This window comes from Sylvia atricapilla, chromosome 14 (genome assembly GCF_009819655.1).
Source record: "Sylvia atricapilla isolate bSylAtr1 chromosome 14, bSylAtr1.pri, whole genome shotgun sequence".
NCBI lineage: Eukaryota > Metazoa > Chordata > Aves > Passeriformes > Sylviidae > Sylvia > Sylvia atricapilla.
The window spans coordinates 11,235,226-11,258,621 of NC_089153.1; the positions used below are offsets into that span (position 1 = coordinate 11,235,226).

At 42.2% G+C, this 23,396-nt stretch overlaps 1 protein-coding gene across 2 annotated transcripts; it reads right to left on the reverse strand.

Moving 5' to 3' along the window:
• Positions 1 to 358: 358 nt before the first annotated feature.
• On the reverse strand, positions 359 to 22,698 carry GFPT2 (glutamine-fructose-6-phosphate transaminase 2). Of its 2 annotated transcripts, none has more exons than XM_066329104.1 (19): positions 22,555 to 22,698; positions 12,541 to 12,648; positions 11,818 to 11,916; positions 10,997 to 11,122; positions 10,420 to 10,478; positions 9,790 to 9,924; positions 8,322 to 8,383; positions 7,052 to 7,131; positions 6,653 to 6,770; positions 5,816 to 5,979; positions 5,207 to 5,302; positions 5,006 to 5,103; positions 4,543 to 4,663; positions 4,215 to 4,372; positions 3,963 to 4,077; positions 3,244 to 3,371; positions 2,437 to 2,604; positions 1,837 to 1,998; positions 359 to 1,223 (listed from the first exon to the last, which is right to left on the reverse strand). In XM_066329104.1, the coding sequence occupies exons 1-19, from the start codon at positions 22,607 to 22,609 to the stop codon at positions 1,179 to 1,181; spliced, it is 2,097 nt and encodes a 698-aa protein (XP_066185201.1). In that variant the 5' UTR covers positions 22,610 to 22,698; the 3' UTR covers positions 359 to 1,178. The 2 variants fall into 2 exon arrangements, with proteins under 2 accessions (XP_066185201.1, XP_066185202.1); XM_066329105.1 differs by lacking the exon at positions 22,555 to 22,698 and adding an exon at positions 17,204 to 17,245.
• Positions 22,699 to 23,396: the final 698 nt, after the last annotated feature.

Here is a 23,396-nt window from a genome sequence, read left to right on the forward strand (position 1 = left end):
TCATAAGGAAAACATCACTAGTGAAGTATTTAGTTAATAAAATGCAGAAAAATGAAATACTATACTTTCTGGCCATTTGGAAATAAAAAGCAAACAAATGAGCAGAGAACTTCTTGTGTGTATCTACCTTATTTTTTTGCAGGTTTATAGGTGCTCCCCTACTGCAGGTTGGTCCACAACTAGCAAAGTGTGCTTTTGCAAATATATATGGTACTAAAATAGGGCTTTCTTCAGACCAGAGATAGGAGTCATCAAGTTAAAAAAACAAAACAAACAAAAAAAAAGAAACCAACCCAAATAAACCAAAAATGAAACAAATAAAACCCCAAACACACACACAAAAAACCAAACCACAAAATAAGAAGAATTATATAATCTTTTAATGCATTGTCATTTCATTGTACCCTCTTCAAACAAAAATAGCACTTGAAAGACATCCAGTTCCCTTATTCTGTTGCACTATACATGTTATGCAAATAAGAGCTGGGGTGTCATACAAAACAAATGGCGTTCTGGCTTTTCAAAACAGTTGAAAGAAGCAGAAATTTAAAACATAGCAGGGAATTTACAGCCACAGAAGAATTTTGCAAAGAACTGGTTAAATACAAAACACAGATGCAACGAGGGAAGGGAAGCTGGGAAAGAAGAGGGGACAACAAATTTCCAGTTTGAGGCTGAAGAAGGAAAATCCCTAACAACTGTACAGAAGTATCAACACGCTCAGTATTTACATTCTGAGCATTACCAATGTTACAGATAAGCAATGTACTAAAAAAATAACTTAAAAAAAGCTATACAAATTGTACTTATAAATACTATATCTTTGAAACTAGTTATGTAGTGTAGGCTAAAAAATTGTTCACAGTTACCCTGGAGAGAGCTGTATATATATATATATATGTATATTGCACAGTAAAAAGTTCATTCAGTATACCATGTGTAAACAATTTTTATCTTCTTTGGCAATTTCAGGACTTAGAGGAGTATTTGCTGAGAGCAAAAGCACTTGGGTACAAGGCACATCAAAAGCTTTTAAAGCTGCAAGATAAATCCTGACACTTTCCAGTTAGCACTGTCATTCTCTTTAGGAAAAACCATTTACCTATCAATTCAGAACAACACATTCTACAAGTATAACGCAGAGGTCTGGTGACAAAGGCATCAGCTGTTCTTGGCTGTTATTCTACAGTTACAGATTTGGCCAAATTTCTTGGAAAGTCCACCTAGAATGAAGAGACAGGCTTTCAGTATGACAGAGTAATCCTGACATTCTGCATTTGACAGTCCATTTAGTGTGCTTTTTCAGACTTCCTAATGAGTTCTGCTCTATCCTAGACACATTAACACACACACACAACAGGCTATAGATCTGCAGATAATGACATGCAGCTGAATTCATCTGTGCTTCCAAAACCCTCCTAACAAATACATACTTGTTCTGCACAGGGTACCTTTCCAAAGCAGTCAGCATTACCAAACTGACACACCGACACATCAACAAACCAAGTTGTACAAAGCACTGACCTATTTTAAGTTAAAGTACAATATCACATTTCAAGATTAGGCTCTCTGAAAAAGTCCCATTTGCACTCTTAACTAATCAAACAAAGCCGAAGAGCTTTATAATTTTTTTAGAAGGATACTAATTAAAAAATACAAAACTGAAGAATTGGCACTGAAATGCCACCTCTATAACCACAATCACTATGAGATTCACTAGCTATTTTCATAGCTAGTGAATCTTAAATATGCCATATAACTGGGTCTCTCACTTTACACTGTAGGAGGAAGTTCAAAACTGCACTAAAAGGAGTGTTAAATACAGAAAACACTTACATCATATCCTCTGAGAACAGCCAGGTGGAATGAAAGCAACTGAAGAGGAATGACACTCAACACTCCTTGAAGGCAGTCAACTGTGTGAGGCAGCTCAATGGTTTTGTAGGCAAATTTTGAGCTTTCAGTGTCTTCTTTAGAGCACAGAATGATTGGACGACCCTGAAAATAAAATTTTACATTGTTAAGTGAAGAGCTAGCCTAGAACTGCTTTGAAATATTGTTCACAGCATGCCTGTATGTGTTTGAAGACACTCAAGTAGCTAACAAAGGCAATGCCAGACTTGCATAACAGCTCTTGACTTTCACTTTCAGTTGTAAGATTTGAATGTTTTCACCCTATAGAGTTTTAGCATTATTCCATTTGCTTCAAAACAGAAAAACCCCCAAACAAACAAAGAAGCCATATGAAAGCAGTTTTCACTGCTGATGTTAACCTGTAATAACAACCTGCAATGCAGCTGCACCCTCTTATTTATAACTTAATAATGAACAATAATCAGCAGTACATCCCTCTCCAGGTGCACAGTCAGCAGCAATGCAGGATGTACAATCCCTTTTCCTATGACACAGCAGCAGTTAATTAGTTGAACACCGTACCTGCCGAGCAGTGACCTGCTGCAGAGCATTCTGGCACTTGGTGAAACAAGGATCCTTCATGATCACCATGATCACAGGCATTTGTTTATCTATTAGGGCTAAGGGCCCATGTTTCAGCTCACCAGCCAGGATACCCTCCGAGTGCATATAGGTGATTTCTTTTATTTTCTAAAAGAAGGGAAATGCCTCAAGTTAGTACTAAAGCAGCTAAAAATACAACAGCCACAAGAAGCAAAGCACCAAGGCTGTACCTCTCCACTTAAATACACGTACCCAGTATCAAGTATTAGTGAAAACACATGTGTTTTTGTGCTGGGATTTCTAGCAGGCTGTGGGCAGCAGAGCTGGCCCATGCACATGTAGTAACCAACAGGAACTTTAGGAACCAGGACCCAGCACAACCTTGTGGCTACAGCAGTCTACTTTCAACACATCAAAGTCCTCTGAGGGATGGATACATGTCCATTTTACCACAACATTCTTAACATAATTCATGACTTTCCTGCATGAGCATCTCTTGTCAACATCAGCACATTGTGTTTTTCTGATGTTGCTTTCAAAGGGGTCAGCAACTTAAATTCTTAGTTTCTTGTTGTTAAATAGACTCATTAAATACTGTGTTTATTATGTGAAAGAAACAGGAACAGGTTCACCTTATGTACATGTTTAATGAAAGGCTCCTAGTTATAGACAACACTTCTACTGCAAAGGAATTAAATTGTAATGAAATACTATAAATAAACTATCTTGCAGAAATAAAAAAAATCTCATTTTAAATAACATTAAACAATAAAGAGAAGTTCCTACCAAAGCTCCTTCCAGACAAGTGGCATAATTATATCCACGACCCATAACCAGCAATGACCTTTGTTTGTACAGTTCGAGAGCCAAATCATGGATCTTCTCATCCAAGGACAAGACTTCTTTAATCATTTCTATTGAGGCACAGAAAAAAACCCCAATTTTTTTTAAACTGGAAAAAGTAGTTTGATTGTTGCAGAATGATCTAATTATCTAATAGAACAAATACACTTAATACAATTCAGCCACTTTGACTGGAGTTTAAGGATATTTTCTCCATCCTTCCTTACAGTAATAAATTTAAAGTAACTATTGGTTTAAGCAGTGGTCATACATCCCATTTGAATTTCTAAAGGAAGTTGTGAAACATCCATTTAAAAGTCCTCTTTAATTAGTTTCCTTTTATCTATCCTGATTTAAAGTAGGAAGCTTTAAAAATTTCAAACTATGAATTTAGGAGATCAAGTAATATTTCTCATACAAAACTACCTTACTGCAATTAGAAAACCCAACCCGTGAAAATTCCAATCTTCCTGCTAAGTTTCTCGGAAGGATGCTTGTTAAATTGGGAAATAGTGCAGAAACAACCAGTCCATTTTTCTCATATTGTCTGCCTTTCAGGATGACGGGGAGAGTGAAACTTAAATGAGAAAGAAATATCCCTGAGTAGTATTTTACGCTGCCAACATTCCCTATGCCTCCTCGAACCCAAAATATCAATATACCTGGCAATGATTTTAGTCCACTAATGATTTCCTGTCTCCTTTTCTGCAAGGAAATCCTGTCTTCAGACATCATTAGGCCAAACATTACAAGAGACACAAATTGGCTGGTGTAAGCCTGCAGACGAAACAAAAACATTTAGCAGCTAATTCTGCAGAGAGTGAATACGATCTCAGTTTGAAGTGCTGCAATTAAAATTTGAATTGTACTCCACAGGGCTGAAGGGTGAAAGTCAAACACTGAACAGCAATTACCTTTGTGCTTGCCACACCTATCTCAGGTCCTGCATTGATGTGCACACCACAGTCAGTCTCCCTGGATATTGAACTTCCAACTGTGTTTGTGATGCCAACTGTCAGAGCACGGCGTTCTTTACAATACCTCAAGGCCATGAGTGTATCTGCAGTTTCACCTGGAAAACATTCATACCTTGGCTTCAGGTTGGCAGAGGATAATAATGATTCCTGAAAAGCATCAAATTCTACACGAGTGTGCTCTAAAAAGCTGTACCCACGCTGACACCATGCAAAGTGCAATGGAAAGCAATCCTAGAGCACTCACACAACAGCAAATGCAGCTCACCTGACTGGCTTATAAAAAAGCACACGTCATCCCTGAATACAGGTGTGTTTCTATCCAGGAAGTCACTGGCAAGTTCCACCATCACTGGTAATTCAGTTAATTCTTCCAGGACTTGTCGAGTCTGTATTCAAGCAGAACACAGTATTTGTTAATATTGCCACCCACTAACATGTGGACATTTTACAAGCCAGAGAAAATCTAAATGAATTTGTATTAGAAAAGCTGGTAATTACAGCTCACCAGAGCTTTAAAAACCAAGGTGGAAAAAGTTAACTTCTAGCATGGTAATTAATGGCATTGAAGCATTAATAAAGAATGTGGCACAAAGGAAAGGCAAATAAAAGGGTGAGACCCCTCAATGAAAGACAAAGTCTGAGACAGAAGAAAAAGCAGATGAAAAGCTGTTGTCTGAAACCCCAGCAATTAAGTTATGTGTGCATTTCAACCATGGCTGGGAACATACAGCAACTGCAGCATGGTAACTGGTCCCACAGCCAATAATGATCAGTCTTCGGCATCTTCTGATTTCTTTCAAATGATCCTTCAGCCCCCCCAGAAGAACTGCAAACAAATAAATACACATATCAATGGTGGTTTTCATTTTCTAGATAGCGTATTTACAAATTTCAAACTTAGTGCAGTTTGAAAGGCTGTTGTCCTTTACCTGTGCTGCTCTCAAAATTCACCCTGCCTCTCATTGTGTTGACAACTGATTCTGGTTGTTCAAAGATCTCCTTTTGCATGAAGGCACTGAAGTTACCTGTTTACAAAAATAGGACATGGCAACGCTTGTTATTTTAAGTCTATTCCAGTTACAAAGAGAACTTTTAAGACTAATTTGACTGTGTTAGCCTAAATAAAAGCTAAGAATAGGCGAAAGGAAAGGAAAAAATGGATAGGTCACTCTGTTTGGTAGGTTCCATTTCCCAATACTGACAAGGTAAATAAGTTCCTTTGTAAGGAAATATCTGTTTTCCCCTTCAATTCTTAATTTACAGTCAAACTTCACCAACAACTACAAGACGTTAACATCAGTTATATTTTCACTAAATACTGAAATGAATAGAAGCATCTACAACTTTTCCAAGGCTAAAATGAATAGTGTCCCAGACTACCCATTCTCTCTTGGTCTCAAACCTAGGAATTGTCAGCTTCCAGTACAAACAGCCTGAATAAAAGGTAATTGTCACAAAATTAGCCGTTTTCTGCCTCATCAACTTGCCACAACAAGTTCCCATCTTTGATGATGCTCATTACAGATGTTTCAACCCACCCTTCATGATTTGCTGCAATTCCATCTGCAAGGTCTGGATGGCCCGGGAAGGATCATCACTAGCTGAACGCTTCAGACGGTGAATTGAGAGCTTCCCATCAGTTACAGCTGCAATGTCATCATCTTCTAAGAAAATCACTCTGTTGGTGTGCTCAATGATAGCACTACAGAGAAAAAAAGAGAAGCAAGACAAACCTGACATGTCAGAGTTGGTAGCAGCAAAGCCATTAAATATGCCCCAAAAGCACTTCCAGCCCTGCTCCTCTCTTCCTCTTGCTCAGAACTGCAGACACAGTCATCCTAAAGGCAATGGCTCCATCTGCTGCTCCTCCTGCACTCTCACAGCAACCCACAGGAGGCTCAGGAACCACTGCATGCATTCCTGCTGGTCTGAAATTGCCTCCCAGTCTCCCTGATGGATCCTGCTACGGTCACACTCTTGCTTCCAAGATAAATGTGTGCCTGATGTGCAGATTCCTGCCCAGCTTGGAACCACTATTCTCCTCCTCTGATACGTGAATTGAAAACATCACAGTCCCAACTAACCTATAGTCTGCCCAAATGCTCAGCCCATTTGTACCCAAATTACTTTCCTACACTGGATGTATTTCACACAGAGGTCAGCAACTGACAGGTATTGCACTTGAGGAGGTTTGTCAGCAGCATTTAAACTGCAAACGTTTTTCAAGCCTGGGGGCTTTCTGATGTTACCTGGATTAAAAGCTCTTCTTTCAGAAAGCCATTGTACAAGAGCAAGGCAGCTTAAATTTCCAGAACTATCTCACCTTTAAACAAAAAACCCAGTATTTTTCAGCAAAGCTGAAGTACTGTTACTACCTTGCATCTGAAGCAAAGAAAAATTCTACTGCTTTATCCCCAACAGCATGAAGGCAGGTTGAGCTGTCCCGTCTTTTCATTTGGGAGTTGCAGATGTTCTTCACATTCTCAATGTTGCCTATTAAAGAAATGGGACATTCTAAATGCAAAAGCAATTCTATTCAAGTTAAGATTACAGATTATACAGGTTTAGGGTATCACAGTTCCAGAGATAGGTTCAGGCATGGGACTTTCACATGAACTACACATTCAGTAGTACAAAAATATCGCCAGCCAAGAAGCTATTTGGGGCATCAGCTGGTAGTTTTATGGTAAAAAACCCAATTAACCTAATTTCTAGCAATAAAGTAACAGTCATTTTAGTTCTTAAAAATAATGTATTTTGATTTATCAACTTACATGTTCTATACAAAACTGGAATCTGTTCAGTTGAGAGCTTGTACTTGCTCCTAACCCCAATGAGCAAAGGACTTCCTCTCCTACAGAAATGCAAACATTCAAGGTTATAAAGAGAAATGTGCATACAAGGAAGTTACCAGACATCAGTGAAGCTGAAAAGACAATATCCCATCTAGCCTCCTAAATAGGAAGAGCCTCCTTCAACCTTGATCTTAAGGCCATTACATGGCAGGAATTTATAATTCCTTGGTCCTTCTGTAAGAATCACCAAATATTATTATATAAGGAATTACCATGTGTGTTGGTGATTCTTTACCCATAAACTACATCCAGGTAGAGGAAAATGTATATGAACCAGCTGTTTTCTTTCCAGTAATCAGAAAATGATTTAGTACAGGGACCAATTTGAACCAAAGCTTACTTTGCCTCTAAAGTGAGAAAACAATAAGCTCTCATGCTTTTTAGAATTGAAACCCTGTTACACTCTTTAGCCTTTCAAACTCAGAAGCATCAACCATTCCTACTGCACCTCTGAAACTGCAGAATATCAAGACCATTTCTTAATTATAGGGGCTACATGTCACTGAAGACCTTATTAAAAAAAATCACAGGAATAAAAGAACAAGTCACACTCAGATTACAAGATTAGCTTCTCTTAAATCACTCAGCCCTAAAATCCCAAACCTTAACCACATAAAGAATAGTTCATTTCAGAAGATGTTCTCCAGTTGGAGTGATGGTACAGCTGGCTTTTTCAAAACTTTAATATAGTCTTATTTTAGACCACCAAAGAAATGGGTTCTTGAGTTGTAATATAAAACAGTCTTTATTCCCATCATTTGCTATTTTAATCACTTGCTATTTTAATATCTTTACATTTCCTGAAAGTTGTTTTTCAAGTCATAAATAAAAGTAGAACTTACACTGAAAGACACCATAAATACTATGACATCTACAGAACACTACTTGTATAACCTGTTACTATGATGGTCTTTCAGCCAACATGAATATACTTATCTCAGTATTTACTCAATGGGAACTAAAACTGAACAATATCCCTTCCCCCTCCCCTTTTTGATATCGGAAAAATGTTACCATGCTCTTAATACAGATTTAGAAACACCAGATACACTGAGATTCTTTATTGACTCACTGATTTTGGTTAATTAAGCACTTTAAACATCAATATTTTAGTATCTTTAAGAGAGGCTGGCTTTTTTTTTAACCGAATAAAAATCATGCATTATGTATAAAATGGACTTTTACTAACCTGGTGGCAACAGCTTCACCTGGGTAATGGATGCTCTTGAAAACCAATGCAAAAGCACCTTCCTGGAAACCATGAACACAAAGGAGAAAAAAAAGATCCTAAACAACTTATCTCAAATAGTTGCATCTCATTAAGCTGGGGCCCCTCTCTGAAGAGGCACTGGAGGAGCTGCTATCAGGAATCTCTTCCTGCAGGGCAGACTGCACCTTTAAAGGAATTGGCCATGGAGCAGAACAAGCTGACATGCACATTAATGGTGCAACAGCTGAAAGATCAGGAAGTGAGCACTTAGCCTCTCTTTATAAATAAAAACAATAAACTCTAATGCAAAGGTTATGAAAATGTCAGAGATGTTACTCAAAATCAACATGAAGGCTGCTAGATATTGACTTTCAGTGAGACCTTCAATCAGAATTTGCATGTAGTTCATTATGATGCAGTTTCAACTAAAAACCTGGAGTTACTATTTCTAGTTCAAGCAGCAAATCCTCATGAATGTATTTCAAAAACAAAACCCACAAGAAGTCCACAACACCAGAAAAAAACCACCCCGAAAACAACTCTACAGTATTAACAGAGTGGCAAACTCCTGGAGGAGGATTCCCAAAGCAGGAGCCAAGGCCCCCTCACCCTACCAGCAGGACAGAGGTGGTGACATTCCCTCCTCTCCCAGGGCTCCACTCAGAGCACTCTGCCCCTGTCCTGGGGTCAGGTGAAGCCTCCCTTCCCCTCAGCTCTGTGGCTGCTCCCTCTTCCCCCACACAGGCCTTGACTTGGTGTGGATTCCAGCCCTGCTCCAAGGAATCCTACAGAGCTGCTTTAAAGAGGAGATGGGGAGGTGAAAAGAGTGTAAGAAACTGCAGGAAGGGGAGGGAAAACATCTGTGCGGAGACTGGGGGAGGAAACAAAGCCAGCTTTCTCCAAGTTTGCAGTGCATCTATCAAAGTTCTGAAGCATTCACATACTGAGTAACAGTAGATTCCCACTTCACAGTTTGGAAACCAGTCCAGCTTGTTAGATCTATTTCCAAATAGGAGAGCCAAGGCATTGGCCAAACTTGAATCACAGCAGTGTTTCAACACGATCTGAATAACCTTTAGGAACACACTGCCATTTATGAGAGATTTTAACCCACAGAGGCTCCTATTACTTTTCTTTAATTAAACTGCTTCATTAAAAAGCTGTGTTAACTTCTTGCTAAAAACAAAAAAACCCCAAAAAACTCAACAAAAAAAAACCTGCTGCTACTGCAATTTAAAGATTTAGCAGTGAAAAGCCTTTGAAGTCTCCAAAATTTTAATCTCATTTCTTGGTCTATTAAGCATTATTTAGAAGCCTGAAAGTGTTATTTGCACCATCTTCTAAGGTCTCCCGCAGAAGATCTAAATGCATAAGGCAGAATGCTAAGGAACCCCACAAGTATCTTATACTGTTGTACAGGGAAAAAAAAAAGTCATTTCCCACTTACCAACTGCTGAATAACTCTCTCTACCAAGGCTGAAAAGCTGGTGTCTTCACTCTCTCTGTTGTCATACATGTATTTTATCAGTTTGGGGATTGTTTCTGTGTCTGTTTCAGATTCAAATTCATATCCTTTGCTCTCCTGAAATATATAGAAGAGTAAAAACTGTGTCTATCTTCAGGCAAGAAACACTGAAGAGCCTCTCAGCTGCCTCCCACCAGAAACCACAGTCAGAGCTTGGGGCACTACATTGGACCAGTGGATATAAATCACTATAGATAAGCACTTATCATGTCATAGATACTCTTTGGGAAATACTGGAATAAGACACATAGTAAGACTTGTCTAGCATCTGTTAAGCGCCAAGAGACAGGAGGGAGCCCACTCTGCACACGCTCTCAGAGAATCTCAGCACAAACTGCTACTCTACTCATAAATACCTCACATTTAGGATTACAGGAACATATTGCACTTCACCAGCTCCTAAGTATCTTTATTAGGCAGACTCTTTCACACAGCTTTTCTATGGATATCTATAAACTTGAATTCATGTTCCACCAAAGTGATGAAAGATCTGATGATAGCTTGGGGGAGTATTAACTTTCTAGTTTTAGAATTGAGTTGCCACAGACTCACCAGAAATTTTCTCAGGTCCTTATAGTTTGTGATGATTCCATTATGGATGACAACAAATTCTAAGAGAAAACACATACATATATTCATGAGCAATGAAAAATTAAGATATTTCATTCAGAACACAAAATTACAAGGGGGAAAAAACTTAAGTACACTTGAAACCACTTGCTATAGCTTTCAGACCTACAGCTTATCACAATATGGACAACAATAAATTATTGAGAGAATTCTAAACTATGCCTAGTAGAGCACCAAGCCATCTCAAATAAAGGATGATATGAAATCTCCCTTTTCTGGGCCAGGCAATATTTCCACATCCATATTTTCAGTCTTACCTTTTAAAACAAGAAAGTCGTACTTCAATTAACTTGCAATTTTCAGAGAACACATCTCATTAATTTTTAGTGTTACTTTAGCCTGAGAAGAGGCTATTTTAAAAGTGTATGAGCTAAATAGAAGGACAACAGCTTAGCCCTAGTATAAAAAATAGATACCATAACAATAATAAGAACATATGTGCTCTGTAGATTGAATAATTTCAGATTCATGTGGTTCAGGTGCTACAGAGATTACGTACCATTCCTTTTATCTGATCTCTGAGGGTGACTGTTTATTGCACTTGGTACTCCGTGGGTCGCCCAGCGAGTATGAGCAATTCCAAAATGTGTTTCAAAATCTGTTTTTGAATCCAGGTCATCTTGTTCTATACAGGAGAAATTCAGTTTACTGAATAATTAATATTGCCTCTCTCTCTCTTTCTCTCACACACACATTTAGTAAAACACAAAGACAATTCCTACAGGCAGAACTCTAAAAGCTATCTTAGGGTTTTTTTTAAAACCATTTGCTTTCTTGATATTACACTTCAGAAAGTTCAAGTAACTGTGATCAAAACCTTGTTTGCCAAAACGTGAGCATTTTTAGCCAGTACTAGCAGCCAGGCTAAGAGACCCCATTACTACAAATTATAATGTAAACGTATTAAAACACAACTTCAGCCTTTCACAGATGGAAGCACTGCATAAAGCAGATTGTGATGACAGCCAGCTGCTTAAATGGTCGTAAATTCTGTCAGAGTGCATGTTTCAGCATTTCAGCCATGCAGCACAGAAATCACATGAGTAAAGTGCCAGAGGAGCCCAGGTTTTGAACAAAGGAGCAGCCAAAAGAAGGGAGTATAGACTGACAATTTCACGGTGCTGGATCTGAAGGTCAGCTTGGTTTTTAAGCGTAGATATGAGGGGTGCAAAAAATTTAGCTGCTTAGATTTCCCAATGAAGTTATTGCTGATGCAAAATCATAACTGCAATTTTATGGTCTGAATTTCTTCTGAGATGCAGATGGTATCTGACTGGGAGGCCAAAGAAAAGTGGGGGGGGAGTAATTTTTAACACTTACTGTACAACTCTTCTTCCAGGGCCTTTACTTTTCCTCTTTTCTTAACCAGTTTGATGAATCTTTCTTTATCTTCATTATTATTTCCATCAATTGCCACTCCTACAGCATAGGACACAATCATAAGTGTTATTTAAAGCATGAAATACACTAGAATGAGGAAAAGGCTGAGAAAATACACACAGGCATATGCACCACTGAAATTAGTATTTTTAAATTACCCTTTAAAGGAATATGTTTGAAGTCTATTGTTGGACCTATGCATGTTCAAATGAAATTACATCAAGTGTATATCCACTGCATAGATTTAAACATACATGAGCCATCTCAAATTGTATTTGACAATAGACTGAAATATCTTTCCTGACAAAATGAGCCAACTCAAATTTAAGACAAGTTTAATTTTCCCCCATCCTTCACTGGGATTCACATACATGAAAAAGGCTGAGGCTCAAACTACATGGCCCTGTAGAGAGATCTTCTTCCACACTCTGTTTGTTTTGCTCACGTGTACTAACCTCAACCATCTAATTACTGAGCTAAACAACCAATTTCAAGTCCTGAGGAAAACTGTAGAACTCCAAGAATCAAGGTAATTAGTTCTGATTTGTTAATCTTTAGAATAAAGAAAGAAAAATCCAAGAGGCCAGACACTGAAAGTACCCAAAAAAGTCATGGAATGAGCTATTTGTTACTAAAATGAGTTCACTGAGTTGGTTAACATACCTGCAGAGTCATATCCTCTGTATTCCAGTCTCTGTAATCCTTTTATCAGGGTTTCATATATTGCCTTCCTAGTGCGAGGCACTCTGTAGTTTAGATAAGCAAAAATTCCTGTTTAAAGAGAAAGGGGGAAGGAGGGGAGAAAAGAAGCAAAGGGGTTATTTTAAAAATTTGCATCACTTCAGACTCAATTTAAAACTCTTTAAAACTAGTATCAGGGAGAATTCCTAGGGACATCCATCCTCCCATTTAGTACAATTCTTTCTAATGCATTTTCAAATTGAAAGAATTCAAATACAATAAAGCTCTCAGAAGCCTCTTTTCAACGCATAGCACATAAATTTTACTGGTGAGTTTCACTCTCCCCATGTTACCCACCAAGAGTTAAAGAGTTAGGAGAGGTTAAAAAACCTCTACTTTTCAAGAAAACCACAGCTGAAAATGGGAACATTGTGATCTATTTCATATCCAGGCATTCAAAGAAGGAATATATTCACCAGTACTAACACAAGGAGACTTTTGTAACCCAAGCCGTGGCCTTAAATACCCATGGGTAGGTGAGGCACAACATCTATTTCTGAAAGGCTCCAGCTTCATCTTGCATGCAACAGTCACTTCAGCAGAAAGAGAATGGAGAAGAAAACATGAGGAAAGGGCAGGAGTCAATAGGGTAAGACGACAAAGGGAAGAAACAGAAGGTACAAAACAGGGTCACCCAAAACAGCAGCACTCCCCTTGCGGTGCCTCGGCACAATCCCTCCTGCCAAAGCCGGCCAGGGACAAGAGCCCTGTGCCTGTCCCGTGCCAGCTCCTGCAGCGCACCAACGAGCCCTGAGCTCACTCCCTGCCCACTCTGCAAACAGAGCCCCAGAGCCTGACCCTCTTCTCTTCAAGAGACCAGTCATCAACCAGGAAGAGGCTTCTTTAGTTTGGGGCTTGGGTCCCCACCCTAATTTTTTAAGTACACAGATTTTTTTTTTTTTTTTTTTTCATTAGAAGGGTGTTGGGGATGCTGTTTCATATTTAGAAAAGGTGCAATACAAGAGTCACCTGCAAAGGAAAATACAGCCATTCCTTTTCTCTGCCTACTGCTCTTCCGGGGACTCTAGTATTTAAAAGGATACATTAGGCCCTTCTATTAACTCTTGCAGATTTGTACCCCAATAAAACAGAAACAAGTGATTTCACTGTTTCAATAGTTTCTCCAAGCAACAAGTCAGGACTGGAGACTACAGTTAGGAAAAAACCCCAGACTTTGGGAACTCAACAGATAAGGAATTCAGACAAGTGTTTCAGATAGAGAAAGCCTTTGTTTGAAATCTAACACCCTCTTCCCTCTCAATTAAGGCTTTTGAACTGTAAATGGCCGTAGTGAAGAAGCTGTTATAATGATACACCAATAAATCTCTCTTATAAATATTACTGTGAATTTGGTTACTACACTGGCTTGTAAGACATTAATACTGTTGATTTGACAATGAGACAAAGAGAGTATTACATTTGCCTCTGAATGTATTTTGGAAAGATTAAAGGGTGGATAGTACTTTTCTGCTTCAGATGTGAGATTTATGAGGAGCTCAGCCTAATTATTTCTAGCGCATCCAACATTAACGGAGACATTAAGACAATTCTTGTATTTAAGGAGGTATTTGGGAATTTGAACTGCTTAATACTGTTCTTCATGGATGCTTTGAAAAAATAATGCCTCTGGTTATAAGCAGTCACTTCAGACTGAGAGCCTGTTGATCATTTTTCCAGACAGATATTTACCGTTCTCTGGCACTAACCACGAACCTCAAGAGCAGCATTCTTCAATTTCTTCAATACAAATTTCTCAACATCATTCCAAAACATTGCCACACACCTCATTTCAGATCCAGCTCTACTTTCTAGGCCAGATTTCACAATGAATTTAAGCCTCAACATCCTTATATGTTCCATGTGGCATCTTTCACTCCAGGAAGAACCTTCCTCTGGGACCATCCTTACAATGCTACCAGTGTGCTGCAGTTGTTAAAAAGATCCTTGTTTCCAGGGAATTGGAGCTGCACCTCCACACATGCATTAGAAGATGCAGAAGTCACCAGAGGCCATTTAAAATGAAAACAATAGCTGCAGCCTGACTTCAAAGAACGTGTTATAAACTCTTCCAGTTAAGGGAAATAAATCTTACTCTAAGCCCTGAGAGTAACACTTTCTCTAGTATGTTTCTGTTCCATGATTTATCCACTCACGTCTTTTTTCCCTCATAAGTCAGCATTTTGGCCAGATTTAAAGCACATTACTGAAGTCATGTAGAAACAGCTTCTGATAAAGACTCCTTGTATCTTATTCTTTCTGGAAGCACACCAGTATGACTGAATCTCAGTATGACTGAATCTCAGTTGAATCATACTTATGATAAGAGTTCTGTGACGCTAACAAGTTCCTTTATGATGGCCTCCCCAAGGTATTAGATACCATTTCCAGATCTTGCTTCCCTAAGAAGACTCAAAAACATAAAATCCAGGAAAAGCACCCAAGGGGTGTTTTACTAGGACACTGCCTTCTTCATCTGAATGTTAAATGTAGTTTATAACTTTCCATATTCACAGTTTGCTTAAAAGGCCATGACTAGGTCAGTCATGTATGGCTTACCTTTAGAAGCAGATACTAAAAACGGAATGAGAAGGTTGCTAAAACATTATTAAAAGCAGCTTCAATCATGTGCAGACACTGAAAGCAAGGCTCTCGCTTTACATGCATATCAAGATTTTAGAGCTTCCCCTTTCAGGATTTACAAGCAGAGCATCAAAAGGAGGAAAACTAAATTGAGTATTTTTTGTGGAAAAGTTCCACAAGAAGTCTTGCAATTGCAAGACTTTACCAAAATCAAGAAGGGGGCAGCCTATACTTGAAGTTTGAACAAAATTATTTACTTTTTGAAAAATAAAAAAATACTTCTATGGGGTAAGCACATTCTCGATACCAGAAACTTAGTTTTAAAAAGGTCTCAACTTCATATCCTGATGAATCTAACTTTGATTTAAAAGTGGTCATCGGTTTAAGTGCATCTTGACTATTTTTTAAACCCGGAATACTTTAGCTTGAATTCTTTTGCTATACTGTCTTACATGTGAGAATGATAACATCTCAACTTGGCTTCCTTACGAGCGTGTTTATAGCAGTATTTATGACCTACATATTCTCAAAACATAAACCAAGGGCTATAAATCTTCACGTGCTACCTGAAGCCAAAGAAAACACAATAGGGTTTATTACCAGCACTTGAATCTGGAAAGATATGAAAAAAAAAATAAAAACAACAACAAAAAAGTAATTTCGAAACTGCTGATTGCAGTCTCAAGAACTCTACACTCCCTACAGAGATCAGCATAGCAGGCTGGGGAATATCTTTCGTGAAAACAAAGGTAATATAAAAGATATCTAAATGCAGACAGGAAAAAAGGTAGCTCTACTCTCACCCTTCATGAACTCTTTGGCATTTCATACTGAGTCACTTGCTCCACCCCAAGCTGGACCTTTTACCGAACTCCTTGAGCACTGTTAACACCGTCACTTCCCAATCAATACACAGCCCAGACATGCAAAGTTTTGGATATTATCATTTCGTGTCCCAGGGCTTTCTGTGAATCCTCGAGGGTGGCTCAGGCCCTGAGCCAGGTCTCTCACCTGGAGGGGTTTTGTTTAGAAGGCACCGAGTTTGTCTCATTGATAGTGATCTGTCACGTAGGAGCTCAAACAAGAGGAGCTGAAACAGTATCACCTCGTGATTCCAGTCAATGAAAGAGGATTCCTGAGCTCCTTGCTGTTTCTGAGGTTACAATTAAAAAGGATGCGGAGGAAAGGGAAAGATATCTAATTCAGAAAGTACAATTTTGGGAGCAGTAACTCAACTCACTTTCAGTCTGCATCCCACAAAAGAGGCTTTGTTAATGACGACTAAGAAGTACAAGTGCAAATTTTTCTACTTTCATCAGACCTGAGAAGAGATGTCAGCGACAGATAGACAAAATTTCACTAAACTTTCCTCCATAACTAAATACAATTGGATTAGCAGCTTCTGAACCCGCACCTTGATTTCGATCTGATCCAAAGCATATCTAAGCAATCCTGTACACGCTGTACATCTTTATCGTCTCATCTTTATTAGATAAAATGAGGTGAATAAACTCACAACAGCTAATAATTAAGATCCTTCGCTGCCTTTGTTTGAAAACCACAAACTCTCCCTTATCGCCGCAGTTCGGAAGTGAGTCACGGTTCATCAATCCCTAGTCCCGGATTAGGAAAGACAGAACGCAGCGCATCCCGTGCATCAGAGGCACCGGGACCAGAAGCAAAGGTGAACCCGTATCCCGGGCACCCCCGGGGCAGCCGGGCGGTGGGAACGGGACGATTTCCATCCCAAGAGCCGGGGACACGGCGCCAGGCACGGGGTGCTCGGGGAGGGAGCAATGGAACGGCGATCGCCGCTCCTTGGGGGAAGGGGCGGGCGGAGAGGTTTTACCTTCACCTGCCAGGCGCCCCCTGTCCTCCCCAGCCCCCCGAAATGGCTGCGGCGGCGTCAGTCCCGAGCGAAGCCGCAGCCGCGACGCCGCTGGGCTCGGGGACAAAGCGGCCCTTGTCCCCCTCTGGCCGGGCTCAGCCCCCGGCCGTCACTCACCGCACATGATGGCAGCGCACGGTCCCTCCCGCTCCCGGCAAAGGCGGCTGACGCCGGGCTGGCCCCGCCGCCGGCGGCTCTTATAGCTCCGGTTATAGGGCCGGGCCTGCCTCCCCCGCCCCTGCCCGGGGCCCCGCGGGGGCAGTGCCCGGCCGGGGACAGAGCCCGGCGTGAGCTGGAGCCCGGCACAGACAGAGCCCGGCACAGGGCAGAGCCCGGCACAGACAGAGCCCGGCGTGAGCTGGAGCCCGGCACAGACAGAGCCCGGCACAGACAGCCCGGCACAGACAGAGCCCGGCACAGGCAGAGCCCGGCACAGGGCAGAGCCCGGCACAGACAGCCCGGCACAGGGCAGAGCCCGGCGTGAGCTGGAGTCCGGCACAGACAGAGCCCGGCACAGACAGAGCCCGGCACAGACAGAGCCCGGCACAGACAGAGCCCGGCACAGGGCAGAGCCCGGCACAGACAGAGCCCGGCACAGACAGAGCCCGGCACAGACAGAGCCCGGCACAGGGCAGAGCCCGGCACAGACAGAGCCCGGCACAGGGCAGAGCCCGGCACAGACAGCCCGGCACAGGCAGAGCCCGGCACAGACAGAGCCCGGCACAGACAGCCCGGCACAGGCAGAGCCCGGCACAGACAGAGCCCGGCACAGGGCAGAGCCCGGCACAGACAGAGCCCGGCACAGACAGAGCCCGGCACAGACAGCCCGGCACAGGGCAGAGCCCGGCACAGGGCAGAGCCCGGCACAGACAGAGCCCGGCACAGACAGAGCCCGGCACAGACAGCCCGGCACAGACAGAGCCCGGCGTGAGCTGGAGCCCGGCACAGGGCAGAGCCCGGCACAGACAGAGCCCGGCACAGGACAGAGCCCGGCGTGAGCCGGAGCCCGGCACAGGGCAGAGCCCGGCACAGACAGAGCCCGGCACAGACAGAGCCCGGCACAGACAGAGCCCGGCACAGGGCAGAGCCCGGCACAGACAGAGCCTGGCACAGACAGAGCCCGGCACAGACAGAGCCTGGCACAGACAGCCCGGCACAGACAGAGCCCGGCACAGACAGAGCCTGGCACAGACAGAGCCCGGCACAGACAGAGCCCGGCACAGGGCAGAGCCCGGCACAGACAGAGCCCGGCACAGACAGAGCCCGGCACAGGGCAGAGCCCGGCACAGGGCAGAGCCCGGCACAGACAGAGCCCGGCACAGACAGAGCCCGGCACAGACAGAGCCCGGCACAGGGCAGAGCCCGGCACAGGACAGAGCCCGGCACAGACAGAGCCCGGCACAGGCAGAGCCCGGCACAGGGCAGAGCCCGGCATAGGGCAGTGCCCAGCCGGGGACAGAGCCCGGCACAGACAGAGCCCGGCACAGACAGAGCCCGGCACAGGCAGAGCCCGGCACAGGGCAGAGCCCGGCATAGGGCAGTGCCCAGCCGGGGACAGAGCCCGGCACAGACAGAGCCCGGCACAGACAGAGCCCGGCACAGGGCAGAGCCCGGCACAGGACAGAGCCCGGCACAGACAGAGCCCGGCACAGACAGAGCCCGACTATAGGGCAGAGCCCAACATGGGCAGAATCTGACTATAGGGCTATGTCTGGGCATGGGACACAGCCCGACACGGGACACAACCCGACACGGGACACAGCCCGACACGGGACACAGCCCGACACGGGACACAGCCCGACACGGGACACAGCCCGGCGGGACCGCAGCCACTCCCGCCTTGCCGGCCCGGCCCTACCGAGCTCCGTACACGGGGAGCCACAGAGCCATTGAGCTTGGGAAAGACCTCTCAGATCACTGAGTCCAGCCTTTACCGACCACACCAGATCAAATAGAGTGCTAAATGACACCCGCAATCATTTCTTCACCACCTCTAGGGATGGGAATTCCATCACCTCCCTGGGCAGCCCGTTCCAGTGCTTGGCAACCCTTTCCATGGAGAAATTCTACCTGATGTCCAACTTGAACCTTCGCTGGCACAGCTCTAGGCTACATCCTCTAGTCATGTCAAGACAGGATGAACCCCATGGCCACCTCAGGTCTGGGTGACTCAGGCCGGCTCAGGGGTTTTTGGGGTGACAGGAGCCCAGGAGAGGCCTGGCTGTGTGCCCATGGGCAGCACAAGGAGCGGGGTTTGTGCACTGATTCTGGTTTCCCTCTTTGCAGTGCCGTGGAGAAACAGGACAGCTCTATCTCTGACAGGACCTTCCCCTTGGAGCTGGGCAGGGACAGGTGTCCCCCATCCTCCAGCCACAAGAACTGGCAGACACACTCAGCAGCCAACTGCGTCTGCACAGGCAGGACCAGGAGCACCTGCCCGGTGCTGAACACGGTCACTGGGCTCACCTGAGGGAGAGTCTGAGCTCCTGCAGAATAGAAACTGCTCCAGGAGCCTTGTCCAGCCTCTGCCTCCTGGTCCTGGTTCTCTCCTGGGGGCAGACACTGCAAGGAGGAGGAAAGCCACAGCCCCTGGCGTGGGTCAGGTCTGTAGACACGGCCCATGCAGAGCCTCCAGCTTTATCTTCTTCTGAAGAAAGTCATCTCTTATCTCAGAGGGCCTCCTCCAAATGAAAGGAATGAACGGTGGCTTTTAAAGACAGTGCCTTGCAGCACACTTGGACTGACAGTGAAAAACAGCTGAAGCCATTATTCAAACAAACAGGACGTAAAAATACACAAAGTTTCATGAATAATTTCTTCTTCCTTTATTAAAAAGTGCCAAAATATTTTGTAGACATGATCCTAGTTATCTCATAAAGTTCTTGAAATTCAAGTGTGAGGTGTCTTATTTAAGTTAGAATTTATTTGCTCTTTTCCTCTTGCATTAAGTTTGCAGGTATCTTTTTTACCTAAAGTAGTGATTCCCTCAAACTTTTTCACTTTTTGTCTTAATAGAGAGGTTGAATGAAGGATAAAGATTGGAACATTAACATTTCAATTCCAAAAAAATCTTTTTGTGCCACTTTAAGAAAGAGAAACTTTGTCTCAATTTTAAGGTAAAAACTAGATTTGAAATATTTGGGGGTCATAACATTAAAAGCGTTTAAATTATCTTTTAAATTATTTTATAAAAAGAGATAAATCAAGTGTATTTTTCACTTAATGTGTCAAAATCAATGCACACTGTTCTCCTTAAAAACCAATATTGTTTTTCTTCCCCCAGTCTCCCAGCATAAGACCAAACAGTCCCATGATTTGTCACCACTGCAGTCCCAACTCTGTCACTGACCTGCCATGTGACATCAGGCAAGTCATTTTGACACTCCATTCTCTGCTTAGGTGACTGCTCCTCCTCTAAAGTAACCTCTGATCTTGTTTCCCCCAGCCCAGCTCCCGTGAAGAGGGACTTTCCTAATCACAGCTCTGTGTGTTAAGTAGCATTGCTATTTATATTAAATTATATACAATAAAGGAAAACTTCTTATTTGCTCCTTGTGAGCATTGAAACTAATGAGGGAAGCAGGCAGTAGGAAAGAAACACTTTTTTAAAAAAATCACTGCAATACTAATTGCCAAAAATCATGAGTTAGAGCCTGAAATTCCACTCATGCAAGACATTTCATGTTTCCATGTGACATTCCCAGGGAGAAAACTAAACAAAATGAGATTCAACTGTTAGTAAGAACTACATTAATTAGTGGTTAAAGCATCACCTTGATAACTTATCAGTCAACACTTCCCAGACACATCTGTCTGATGCCATTTGGCTTTTTCATGACATTTTGGAAGTGCATTAGAGAGTACACTAATTCTTTTTACTGGTGAGTTTGTTTGGCTTGAAGGACACATTTTACAGCACTCAGATGAGATGATCAAACTGATCCCATCTCACAACTCCTTAAACTCCAAAAGCCAAAATATACTGTATTCAGCATAATAAGGATCCAGAAATTCTACCATTTTCTGGAAAACTGCTCTTCTCACAAGACCATTTAAAAACCCAAACCAAAAGGGAGCAGTTGACAGAGAGTTCATAAATTGAAAGTTGCAGTTTTCCTGTCATAAGAGACAGGCAACTGATGAGTAATAATGAGGTCAAATGGTGCAACTTCCCACTAAGGTCTGAACACAAACCTGAGGGGCATCCAAAGGATCAGGAGTGTTTGCTCAGCTACATATTTTTCTTTTTTTTTTTTTCTGTCTTTAACAAGTGATCAAAAACAGAAGTAGGAAACAGTAGGGTACAGGATGGAGATCACTGTGTCACTGTTTTAGATAATGAGGAATTTGCCTGGGGCACCACTAGGCAAAGGAGAGGGGCAATAAAAATCATTGAACATGTGGCTGGAAAAAGGAGGGATTTATGTTTAGGCTCCCTCTGAGCCTAATACAGGTACTAGTTCTCACAGCATTCATGATCTGCCCTGAAAAGCAGCCATCTGCATTTTCAGGCTGGATATTTCAAACTGCATTTGCACACTCAAGAGGTCCAGATACATCTCTTAATACCTTGTTCTGTTCCTTGACATCCAGGGGGACTAGATTTCCTCATGAAGAGTTTCAGCAGGTTGCCTTGTCCCAGGGAGTGAAAGGACTAAATCTCTCTCATTAGCAAACAGGGGCAGGAAAAATAGTGGATGTGGAGTGCAAAAGGGAAGAACTGTGATAAATATCAGGAAAAAATGAGGAGGAGCAATGGCATGCAATGGAACAGGCTGGTTTATGGCCCCTTCACTGGCGACACCTCTAGAATAGACCCTGTCCCATGAGTCACACTGAGTGACCTGTGTGTGGTGTGAAGGACAAGGGGTGACCAAATGGCAGTCCCTTCCAACTCCAGCACTTCCATGATTATGGCTACGTTATAAAACTCCTTTTAAATTGCCTTTTTGAACTGCTGTTTGAGTGGCTACAACATTTTCTGAGAACTAATAGCCTGTCTCTAGATTCATACTAGAATACACAGCACAAGTTCTTATATTACCAATGAAATCCATTATTTTAGTTTATATTATATATTTTTATGTTACATATAATTATCTATTATTTATTTAGAGATTTCTTGCTTCAAAATGTACAAGTTGAGAACCTAAAAGCAGCAATTGTACATTACAGACCATCATCCTCCTCAACCAGGCTTCTACACTTCTGCAATTTTTATGTATTACTCTGAATAAAAAATATTTAAAACGTGGACAAATTCTGAACATTCTCATCACCATCACTTTTGTTTTAACAAAGTGGGACAGTGTTGTTCCCTACCAAGGCTCTCAAGAATATTTGGGCTGACAGCTTGGTCTGGATCTCTCGGATTTCTTCCCATCTGATAACAATGACTGCTGTTAACCAGGAGTCACTCCAGTGAAGCTGAATTTCACCAACAGAAAATATAAAAATGAAGTGCTGACCTTGCTGGCATATGAAAAAGGTCAGGCTGAGCTTCAGGACACCCTCTGCATCCATCTCAGCTCCACAGTGAGTTTGGAAAACAATCAGCAATGCCTTTGAAGTGAAAACAGCAACACCTTTATTCTGCTGAGAAGTTCAAAAAAGAGGAAAAAATGTGTGTTATTTTGATGGTTCTCTCAGTTGAGGTGTCAACTAGCTGCTCACCTAGGATCTGTGTAGGGCTAAGGCATTGGTATTTTCAGTTTAAAAGTATGTAATAGTAATTATCAGCTTTTAATTTGAGAACAGGGGAGAGTTAATTAACTAGATCTTAAATACTTTAAGAAACACGAAGGCACATTTAGTAATAATTCATCTAGAGCATTGTGTTTTAAAAAGCATTAAGTGGTTTCCTGAGGTTTTTATGTAAATTCGTCATAACAGGAGCTGCAAATAAATTGATGGCAAGTGTCAGAGAGAAAAATAAATTCTTGGAAAAATCTGCAGATTTTTCAAGCCAGCTTTCAGGGGGGGATTAGTTTTCCCAGCATATTTTGTGGTCCTTCAGGTCAAGAGTGAGGAATGCTGACAGACTAAGGTATCCGCATACCTGTCCTCTCCTGCCCCATTTCTGGGGATCAGGTCCATCTACTCAGTATTTTTCATAAATTTGGGATTCTCTTGGCTTACATGGGGTTAGAAGGAGCAAAGCTAGCTCCTTACAATAGCTGCAGAAAACATGTCCACGTAAGAAGTCAAGAAAATCCAAAGATGAAAAAACATTACAAGAAGTTAATTCTGTCCAGCAATGCACCAAAACATGACTTGGCTGAAAGTATTTGAGCAAGGCATTGGTCAGAGA